Genomic DNA, 10,946 nt, shown 5'->3' with positions numbered 1-10,946 from the left:
TTGCATTGTAGGTATTGTATTGTTTCAGCATTGGTATATTTGGTCAATATCATTCACATTGTATTATATATCTGAATGAAACATTAAATCGATAACTGAGGGAAACACATAATAACAGAAACGTGCAAAGCTAGGCAATGAAATCACTCTGCGGTCCTTGTAGTGCCATGAAGAAGGGGCATTGTGCGAAACGTCGCCTGCTAAATCATCTCCCCTTCTAAGGTCACGGGTTATGAAAGAATGCATCGGTTCCACCGCTGCCTGCCGAGATGACCGCACGTTGTCAACTCTGTGAGTCGTTGGTGTCAATAACAAAGAAAGGCCACGCCCGCAGTTCTGTTGAGCTGGAGGTCTGGACAAGGCTGAGGGTATTTTGTACACGCAATGCACATCGCTGCGCTGTTTAATCTATTTGATTCCAGCTGGCAATCGTCGCTCCGTTTGTGGAGATGTTTTTTAATCGTCTTGCGCGTAGCAATATGCTCAGGGCTGAACGGTATTGGCGATGTAATCTGGCCGCGAGAGGGCTTCAGGAGAGGAGAGAGTTCGTGCCGCTTTGCTCCGGTGTCCTGTCCATGTATGGGGCTTCCCGAGGCGGATGTCAGCAGCGAACTTTGACGGCTGCACTGATGAGGCTTCATACGACGCCTGCACAAAAATGCACGTGAAAAGTCGATTTGGCAATTAATTTGGTTAAATTCCGCGTGTTGACATTTAAAAAAAAAGTCTCGGTCTGATTTCCATGTAACGAACGTGGCCCCGTCTAGCAGGGCAGCTGGAAAAGCGCCGCCCTCTGCGTACTCTGTGGACAAAGACGTCACATGCAGGCATCTCAGACGTGCTTCTGCGATGTCCACTCGCTTGGGCGTCCGTCCGTGCGGCGCGCTGCGCTGCGAGAGATGCGAATGGGAACATCGTCACGTGATGTGGCGCCAATATCACAATTGGAATCAATCGTGAAATCGTTCATATCCGGGGCGATACAAAGTGTGGCGGGCCTACAAAGCGACAGGGAGGGTTTTATATTTATTTTTCATTACGCGTCGAGCGACCAATTTCTGCCCAAGGGCGGGAACGAGCACGGACAAAATAGCTTGGCGACGTCACCCACGACGAGCGGTGCACGAGCAGCGAGCAGCCCTCAAACCCGTTCCGGCTTTGGCACACTTCCCACTCAGAGGTGGAGGGGGGCGGGGCATTAAGAGGGGGGGGGGGTATTAAAACGACGAAGTCATAACGGAAGTTTAAAACCCACGATCATTCAACTCTTGGCTCGCGTCCATCGGGGATGTGCCGGGTTTTTTTATTTGCATGATCTTTGCATACCGCCGGATCCGTGGCCATTTGCTGCGACGCATTTCCATCCGTGTGGAATCTCCCGCGGGCCTACAGGAGCCAACACTGCTCCCACGCACCGAGGACGCCGCTCGGTGGCCGAGACGTCGAGGATTGAACGTTGGGAGCCGCTCGCTCCACGAGCACCACCCGGCAGGGTCCTCGCTGCTGCTGCTGCTGTTGCTGCTGCTGTTGTTGCTGCTGCTGCTGCAGTTGCTGCTGCTGCTGTTGTTGCTGCTGCTGCTGTTGCTGCTGCTGCTGCTGTTGCTGCTGTCCCAGGCCGCGCGTGCGACTCGTTGGGCCCCGCTCCCTCGCTCCCCTCTCGACGTGGGGGGCGCCGTTGTCCCTGGCCCCGCTTCCTCCCGTGCGTCTCTCGCCGCACTGCCCCGCGTCGCCCACCGCGTCGCCCACCGTGTCGCCCCTCGTGTCGCCCCTCGTGTCGCCCACCGCGTCGCCCCTCGCGAGTGTTGGCGACGTGCGCGTGGTTGCCGGTCTCCTCGCACGCAGGGCACACAAAGCAAACACCCCGCAATCAGATTGAGCAAAGACGGCTCAATGGAGGTAACCCTTCTTGAAAAATAAGATTATTCAGACTCGACGAGGCTTTCGTGGGTAAAATCAAGGGCATTGTTACTCACACTGGGCAACGTGGTGAAGTAAGGTCAGACAATCCCCATGATTTATATGACATGGGGAGGCCTTCATCCAGCAGTGGATTGAAAAAGGGCTGACGATTAATTATTTTCATCGTTTTTGTTGTTATATCAGTCTGGGTTGCATTGTGGTCAACACCCAACTCCCTCATCAAGAGGTCACAAATTCAAACTCCAGTCCAGCATTCACCCATGCCAGTATCCTCCATGGTTGTTCAATCGAGTACTACTTTCTGAAAAGTCAAGAGTGGTGGTTGTCTCCTGAAGAGACCCTGGGTCCCTGGCACAGCAATGTGGAGTTTTCACCGACGACTCGGTGTGTCTAACAGAGCTGAGCGCTGCTCCATTGGCTCTTTGAGCGGGGAAACGCTGCCTAAGGCTCGTTATCGCCATCATCGTCTGCAGGAATTCGCCGTCGACTGAAACTCCTTGTCCCAGCCATCCGTGCTGTTGACCGCCTTACCCCTGTTCAACGTCCACACTCAAAACCCCAATCTGCCCCCCCCCACCCTCTGCCTTTGTTTTAACAGCAGCCTCTGTCTTTAAGCAAGCACGGCCACTGCGTCTGTCAAGCGACTTGGGACGCAGTCGCATTTCGACGCCACTGTATCGATACAAATGTCATTGCGTTGTTGTTGTTATCAAAGGCGGCCCGGGTTCGACATCGAAAGGTAATGAAATGGTGAAGGCGAACCACACAGCAGGTTGCACTGCTCTCGTAACGAACAAGCTTATCACTCAAGAAGCAACACGCCAATGTCACGAGCGCACACCATGTAGCGTGCCTTCTCATCGCGTGCCTACTGATCGCGCACCTTCATCAGCTGTCATGAGACGCGACACGGGTGCACATCGCCGGTGCTGTCCATCGTGCCACGTGACCTTTGTCGACCCGAGTGCCCTTTGCTGAAGAGCCAACTATCTCAGTGGGTTCCACGTGGCTGAGGCTGCGATGAGCCGCCATCACCCATCGCGCACTGCCCGAATCTCAAACTCCTTCGCCCTCGGCTCTTCTCCGCGCCACTCAACTCCATCCGCCCCAGGGCTCTTGCGCGTGGGAAATCACCCGCCTGGCGCAACCTGCCGCTCGTGTCATCATCGACTCGTTCGTCCCGCCCACAGCGCTGGAAGTGTTGTTTGAGCTATAAAGGTTCGAGGACGAGCCCACAGTCGACACTCAAACCCGAGGATCACTTGCGAAGAGGGACTTGAAGAGCAGCTCGCTCGACACAAACTGCGACAACAGAACTCCAATGGCTGCTCCAACCTGCTTCATGGTGAGTTATCGCTCACTCACGCACTCACTCACGCACGCATTCACTCACTCACGCACTCACTCACTCACGCACGCACTCACGCACGCACTCACGCACGCATTCACTCACTCACACACTCACTCACGCACTCACTCACTCCACTCACTCACTCACTCCACTCACTCACACACTCACTCGCACTCAGAAATACCAGAGACAACGTGGGCAGATGAGACGCGGTTTGAACGTGAACACTCAACGCGTCCGTCTCATAACACCGCGACCTTCAAGAGGAGAGGCATGCCAGACGACGGCGTGGTTACCGAGGGACGGGCCGAGTTTGTCTGTTGCTGGCTGTGCTTTGTGCCCCGCTCTCAATGCATCTCAAAGCAGCCGCAGCTGCGGCGTCACCCCGCAATGTCTGTAACGACTTGGGGCCGCCTCATTGCTTTTAGATCAGAAACATCACCGGTCAAAATGATTCGTGGTGTGTCAGATGTCTGTGTCGCTGTCACAGTTGCCTAGCAATGGACAAGACGCCAAGCCTCGCACGAGACGTCGAGAGTAGAAGTGCCATGATGCCCATGGCACGTGCTGCGTTTGAACAGACATGGCGAGTTACATGGATGTGTTAAGGGTAGCAGGGTACACAACAAGAACATGAACGATACTAGTTAGAGAAATGCAAAGTTAGATTTCCTGGGCATGTAATGATAAAACAAGGGACTGAATATGAATGTGGTTTTGACCGGGCACATTCGAGGGACCACGCTATACGAGCCCAGCCATCTGAGTTCGATTCCGGACCATGGCTAACATCATGCTCGAGAGAGTCGAGAGCGGCTCTCTCTCTCTCTGTGTACTGCGCAAGCGGAGGCCCTTCCGCCAGCGTTGACGCGAGCCAGCGATTGCAGGGCCGCGCCTTTACCGCCACTGACCGTTGCTGCTGCCCGCTCCCTCCTCCTCCTCCGCGTGCAGGCGGCGTCTCTGCTGCTGCTGCTGTGCGTGGCCGCGTGGGCCGTGCACCGCGCGTCCGCCTCCCCGCTCGCCGACGGGCGGTGCCGCGCCGAGGTGCCCGACGAGCTGCTCGTCAAGCGGCTGCACGCGGTGCCCGAGCGCTTGCGGCTGCTCGAGGTGGCGCGGGCCGCCGCCGCCGCCGGCTCGGGGCGCGGCGGCCACCGCCACTCGTGCCCGCGATGGACCCACGGCATCGGGCAGAAGGCTCTGACGAGCGAGCGATCCCTCTCGCCGTGGACTTACCGGTGAGCGAGCTGAAATGCCACTTCGCACGCACGCACGCACAGGAAAGGAGTTGGGGGAAAAACATCCAAATGTAGGGCCACAGAACTCGGGCAATTGTTGGCGTCGGGTGTGGCTGCCTTCCTGCTTGCCAAATTCACTCTGCAAAGTACTCGAATGGGATTTCACATATTAGCTTTGCGCTAGGGAAAAAAAAACACGTTTATTCTTGCGCATGGTGGCGAAATGTTCAGGAGTTAAATGGCAAAGTCGGCGCCTGCCGGCCACGACGAGAGGGCTTCAGGAGAGAGTTCGTGTCGTGTTCCTCCTCCTCCGATGATGATGGTCCAGTTTGGCCAGAATGGTATTATCATGTCGTGTCTTTAAGGCATCACTCTGCACAGTATCTCGATGGGTCTCTATGTTTCTATATAGGCATCTAACTCTATTAGGCTATATGTATCTCTGTGTGTCTGTTTGTATATCTCTATAAGGTTGACTATATGGTCAATCGTTTTAGATGCATGGCCACAACCCCTTTGTGCAGTGGATGTGGTGCAGTATTGGCCTCTTGATGATATTCTGATGCAGTGGATAGTTAGACCAGTGAGTGGTAAGCCGGTGGGTGGGTGACTAGGTGGGTGGTTGAATAGCTGGGTGAGTAGGTGAATTGGTGAGTGAGTTGATGGTTACACCGCTGTCTTCGAGGGTTAGGAGGGGGGAGGAATTTCCAAGCCAAGGAAGTGCACGATGCCATTTGGCTGTTGAATGACGGTGCCGATACCAAATCTACCAAACGAGAATGAATTAATATCATCACCACATCGTTGACGATAACCGGTGTGCTCCCCCCGCGTGCCCCGCAGGCTGAACCGCAAGGCGGACCGCGTGCCCGAGGTGCTGCCCGAGGCGGCCTGCCTGTGCGCCGGCTGCGTGGAGCCGCACTCGGGCCGCGAGACGCACAGCCTCGTGTCCGTGCCCGTCACGGCGCACGTGCGCGTGATGTACCGCGAGCGGGGCTCGTGCGAGGCGGGCCACGCGCGCTACGAGGAGCGCTGGGAGGAGATCGCCGTGGGCTGCACCTGCGTCGTGCCCAGCCTGAGCGGTGGCGGCAACTGACGGAGACGGGGGCGGTGGAGGAGGCGCGGGGGTCGTCGTGGCAGCACCGACGACATCGGTAACATCGGCGCCAGCGACACGAGCAACATCGGCGCCAGCGTCATGCAACATCGACAACTCCGGCACCAGCAAGAGCATCGGCAGCATCAAGCAGTACCAGATAAGGCCAACGTCTCTGGACTTTAACACTGAGCCAAGTCACGCGGTAAACGTTGAACGTTGGGCCAACGTTGGTCCAAAGGTTCCAACCGCATGCCAATGTTTGCCCAACGTTGCACGTGTAACTGGGCAAACACGGTCTGCGTGTGCTCGTCCGCACCAGCGCCGCAATGCATGGCGGTACATCCCCCAGGATTCTTTGCGGTGACGCTGCGGGCGGCGTCGTGAAATTTTCGGACCGAATTTTAGATCCGAGACCAAATTTCAAGTTGTGTTGGCAGAATCGAATGCGTTAGCAATCATGAGAGCAATTGTGTACTCGTTAAAGTGCGTATGTGTGACGTATGTCGTGAGGTATGTTCGCAGTGTGCCCCAAGTGTTTTGGCATTTGTTAAGATAGAATGTCAGCCACAATCTGAGTAGAACAGAGAGGCGCTGTCAATGAGTATACACATCAACAATTTGGGGGCTCTGTGATTGTATGATGATAGCATGATAGCTGATGGTATCCTCTACACAGTACAAGTCGGCGTGTACACCGCTTCGAATCATCACGATACGCTATGCACCGAATCTCGCGATTTAGAATCAATATTCTTTTCCCTTCCAAATTCGTATTTTGTTGTCCGCGATGGTTTGAGACGTGAGATGGGAACCCCCACGCAGACACGAGGGGCCGCTAACGATCACCAGCGTTTAAACACAAGATATCGATCCTCCAATCGAATAACTGAATCTCATCGGGGAGGGGCGACGCTTTTGCACGACGTCCTCGGTGCTGAGTGTCTGTCCACCCCGACCCGAGATGCGGGGTAGGTGGCATGGGGAGGGGGGGTCCCGGCTCTGTGAGCCGCTGGACACCGCCACCGCCGCCGCCTGCCCGCTGTGTCACGGCTGAGAGTGTCCGCACTCTCCGCTTCTCGGTGGCTGTGCCACTTCACAAAATGTTGTGCCATTTTGGCATCTCGCTTTTGCGTCAGCTGCGTCGAGGCCGTCAGCGTGCCACCACCGTGTGGTCGACTTATTTCACGCTGTCGGAGCTCGTGTTGTACTCTGTTGTTGTTGTTGTTGGGGTGTAATCCCAGACGCCCGTGTTCACGAGTTGACAGAGCGCCGTGTATGCGGTAAGGGGGGGGGAAGTTCCCAGTTTGTGGAAGATAGCAGCAAAATCTGGACATTTTTGTCAACAACGTCACGACTCGGGCTTTGCGGCACCATCGTGGGACTTGCTCGCCACCTGATGCCTCCTGACGCCTCCTGCACTCAACTCGCACAAGACGTCTCAACATCTTCTTACACCAAGGGATCGATGAGTAGTCTCGTGTGAGCAGGTTTACAAGGTCAATATTTATTTATTTATAACTTTTATTAATCCGCGCTGCCGATGCTTAAACTCCTCTGGGCGCGTCAGGATCTGTTTAAAGGGAAACTCGCGTCGTTATGAAATGGTTTCGTTTTTGCTTTCCAAAATGTGTGTAAAGCGACAGCTTGGTTTACAGGTAGCCGGGGTGCGCGTGGCTTCTACCTCGAATCCAGCCCCGTGGAGGCAGCAGCGAGGGTTGGTGGATCAAACACAGACGTTGTTGTTGTGAAACTCCCTTCCCGTAGAGCAAAGTGCAGGCGACTTTCTCTCCGCGCGTCCCTTCTCACTGGGATTGAGTATTGCGCCTTTGCACCCGTGGGGGGTTTCCCCCGAGTGCTCCGGTTGCCTCGCACTCTTTCATTGGCTGAATGAATGGTCGGGGCAGAGTACGTAGAGAGATTCATTCTCTCTACGTACTCTGCCCCGACCATTAAGGAAATGCAATTTGGCACGCGGCTAAAATGAAAATAATTTGGCATGACCTGCAAAGTGTCATTCGGCAACCTGGTTTGGCATTAATTTGAAGACAAATCTCCATAGTCGGTACTTCCCTGGTTAAATTCGTGGCCTCAACAATCTGCCCTGGAATGTATGGATGCGGGGAGACGATGCAGTGACAGCGATCACGACTGGGATGTGAACTTGGTCCCACACACCAAGTGTGCAGGTTGATCCTGCCACGCTCGTCATTGGTGGCTGATATTCTCCAGAACGCCTTCTATTGTTGAACGGAGTATGCACTAAACGTAATATATTACAATACATGCAAGTGTACTGTCAATAACTTATTTAACTTATTTGTTCACGGATTCTAATTTATTTTACTGTTTGTAACTTATTTGTCCACTCGGTGCATGTCAACGGATGTAACTTTATAATATTTATTGCTAACTTATGTAAACGTTGAGGTTGTGACTCTGGCCTATGTGGAGGTGATGGTTGTAATGTATTTAATAATATGCTCTCGGTTATATGACCAATAACTTATTTCGAAGCACGTAACTTATTAACGTAATATTTATTTAACTTATCCAACCACAGGCCTGCTTTCCTGCGGGTCACTTTTTTGACACGTCGGGTCGTGAACGCGGTTGTTGAAACCACGTGGTTCGTGACGTTTGGTGATGTGGTTGTTGGGTGATGTGGTTGTTGAAACCAAACAGAAAGCACAAAGAATAAACACAAAGCGATGTTTACATCCTCGATGCTTGTCGGCGTTTGATCTTCCAATGCGACGCCGTCGCTCAGCGTCGCATCCCGAGCGCGGCAGCCACGAGGAGAGGCCTGGGTTCGACTCCCGACTCGGGCGCCTTTCTCAGTGGAGTTTGTAGGATCCCCCCCTGTCCTTCAGTGAGTGAGTGGAGTTTGTATGATCTCCCCCTGTTCTGCCCTGATAGTGAGTGGAGTTTGTATGATCTCCCCCTGTTCTGCCCTGAGAGTGAGTGGAGTTTGTATGATCTCCCCCTGTCCTACAGAGTGGAGTTTGTATGATCTCCCCTTGTTCTGCAGTGAGAGTGAGTGGAGTTTGTATGATCCCCTCCTGTGCTGCCCTGAGAGTGAGTGGAGTTTGTATGATCTCCCCCTGTCCTACAGAGTGAGTGGAGTTTGTATGATCTCCCCCTGTTCTGCCCTGAGAGTGAGTGGAGTTTGTATGATCTCTCCCTGTCCTACAGACTGAGTGGAGTGTGTATGATCTCCCCCTGTTCTGCAGTGAGAGTGAGTGGAGTTTGTATGATCTCCCCCTGTTCTGCCCTGAGAGTGAGTGGAGTTTGTATGATCTCTCCCTGTCCTACAGACTGAGTGGAGTGTGTATGATCTCCCCCTGTTCTGCAGTGAGACTGAGTGGAGTGTGTATGATCTCCCCCTGTTCTGCAGTGAGAGTGAGTGGAGTTTGTATGATCTCCCCCTGTTCTGCCCTGAGAGTGAGTGGAGTTTGTATGATCTCTCCCTGTCCTACAGACTGAGTGGAGTGTGTATGATCTCCCCCTGTTCTGCAGTGAGAGTGAGTGGAGTTTGTATGATCTCCCACTGTTCTGCAGTGAGAGTGAGTGGAGTTTGTATGATCTCCCCCTGTTCTGCAGTGAGAGTGAGTGGAGTTTGTATGATCTCCCCCTGTTCTGCAGTGAGAGTGAGTGGAGTTTGTATGATCTCTCCCTGTCCTGCAGTGAGTGGAGTTTGTATGATCTCCCCCTGTTCTGCCCTGAGAGTGAGTGGAGTTTGTATGATCTCTCCCTGTCCTACAGACTGAGTGGAGTGTGTATGATCTCCCCCTGTTCTGCAGTGAGAGTGAGTGGAGTTTGTATGATCTCCCCCTGTTCTGCAGTGAGAGTGAGTGGAGTTTGTAGGATCTCCCCCTGTTCTGCAGTGAGAGTGAGTGGAGTTTGTATGATCTCCCCCTGTTCTGCAGTGAGAGTGAGTGGAGTTTGTATGATCTCTCCCTGTCCTGCAGTGAGTGGAGTTTGTATGATCTCCCCCTGTTCTGCAGTGAGAGTGAGTGGAGTTTGTATGATCTCCCCCTGTCCTACAGAGTGGAGTTTGTATGATCTCCCCCTGTTCTGCAGTGAGAGTGAGTGGAGTTTGTATGATCTCCCCCTGTTCTGCAGTGAGAGTGAGTGGAGTTTGTATGATCTCTCCCTGTCCTGCAGTGAGTGGAGTTTGTATGATCTCTCCCAGTCCTGCAGTGAGAGTGAGTGAAGTTTGTATTATCTCCCCCTGTTCTGTAATGAGGAGTTTGTATGATCTCCCTCTGTTCTTCAATGAGGAGTTTGTTTGATCTCCCCCTGTTCTGTGAAATATCCGAATGGCCGCTTTGCCTCGTGGCATCTGGTGGCTCCGCTGCTGCTCGTGGTTGGGGGAGCGCACACCGCTGTTGCGTCACGCGCACGTGGGCGTCGAGGAGGAGCCAACTCTGGGCTCGCCAGCACAAGGCAGTCCCACCACTCGGTCCCTTATGTATGGGATCGAGTGTTGTGCCCTCACACGCGCATGTTTTCTCGAGGTGCTCCGGTTTCCTCCCACACGTATCAACATTAATAGGCTGAAAGCATCTTAATATATGCACACCTCCGTATTGCCAGGCAGTTGCATAAATGATGCTGCTATTAAAAAAAAACTGATTTTATTCGTAACACAATTGGGATTATACTCGAGGAAAATATATTATAAAGATGATTACTGTCGAGATGCTATGCTACAGATGCACTCTGCAAATCCACGGATCAAGTGAAAGACGAATTGATAGAGCACCTTCACACTCAAGGCGTTTGACAGAGCTGACAATGGTGCCACAGAATTGATGGGATGATGAAGTGGGCAGGCCGTGCCAGGCTTGCGGAATGAGTGACAGTGAAAGAGCGTCGCTTCGAGATCATGAAAGTGGAGGGGAGGGATGGAAGAGGAAGATAAAGTGCAGAACTGGACGATTTGCAAATCGAGAACAGGATATTAAAGGGCCGTACATCCCATAGAAAGCTCTGCTACTTTTTGGGCAAATTACGAGAAGAGTTGACAGACGCCGGGGATAGATAAAGACGCAACGAGTCCGTGATGAGAGGCAGCGCGCGGAGAGAGCGAGAGAGAGGCGGTGACAGAATGACCGGAGCAGCAGCCGGAGGATGACGCGGGGAGAGTGCTCGTTGTGGCGGGTCACACGGGGGGGGGGGGGGGGGACTGAAGAAGGGCGTGTTGCTGCTGGGCCATCGCGTCGATCACTGATGGATGAGGGCCTCCGTCCCACTCGCCATGCCAGTTGAAATTAATAAGCCGAAACTAACCCAGTTGTGCCTCGGACGCTCAGCGAGTCGCAATTTGTGGGAATGGAAG

General features: G+C 53.5%; 2 protein-coding genes across 5 annotated transcripts; one reads left to right on the top strand and one right to left on the bottom strand.

Annotated features, from left to right (window-relative positions):
- On the bottom strand, positions 1-5,935 carry LOC144735133 (uncharacterized). Of its 4 annotated transcripts, XM_078617555.1 has the most exons (3): positions 5,566-5,935; positions 4,183-4,526; positions 1-648 (listed from the first exon to the last, which is right to left on the bottom strand). In XM_078617555.1, the coding sequence occupies exons 2-3, from the start codon at positions 4,453-4,455 to the stop codon at positions 484-486; spliced, it is 438 nt and encodes a 145-aa protein (XP_078473681.1). In that variant the 5' UTR covers positions 4,456-4,526; positions 5,566-5,935; the 3' UTR covers positions 1-483. The 4 variants fall into 4 exon arrangements, 2 of the variants coding, with proteins under 2 accessions (XP_078473681.1, XP_078473680.1); XR_013588584.1 differs by lacking the exons at positions 4,183-4,526; positions 5,566-5,935 and adding an exon at positions 802-4,176; XR_013588583.1 differs by lacking the exons at positions 4,183-4,526; positions 5,566-5,935 and adding an exon at positions 1,327-4,176.
- LOC144735113 (interleukin-17B-like) lies at positions 5,324-8,327 on the top strand (the record flags this gene model as incomplete). The annotated part of the gene is made up of 1 exon (XM_078617529.1): positions 5,324-8,327. A coding segment is annotated over one exon (279 nt), but the record flags the coding sequence as incomplete, so codon positions are not given.
- Between the last annotated feature and the right edge of the window lie 2,619 nt (positions 8,328-10,946).

This window comes from Lampetra planeri, chromosome 54 (genome assembly GCF_965212315.1).
Source record: "Lampetra planeri chromosome 54, kcLamPlan1.2.h2, whole genome shotgun sequence".
NCBI classification, from domain to species: Eukaryota; Metazoa; Chordata; class Hyperoartia; order Petromyzontiformes; family Petromyzontidae; genus Lampetra; species Lampetra planeri.
Note: the sequence above shows the minus strand (reverse complement) of the source record. Positions and strands in the feature narration are given on the sequence as shown.

Bases quoted from the DNA above. Each gene is read 5' to 3' on its own strand.
- LOC144735133 (XM_078617554.1), bottom strand. From the start codon at position 4,455: ATGCCGTGGGTCCATCGCGGGCACGAGTGGCGGTGGCCGCCGCGCCCC. The intron at 649-4,182 runs GTCAGTGGCGGT...ATTTTTGTGCAG, and splicing joins GGGAGCGGGCAGCAGCAACG to GCGTCGTATGAAGCCTCATC.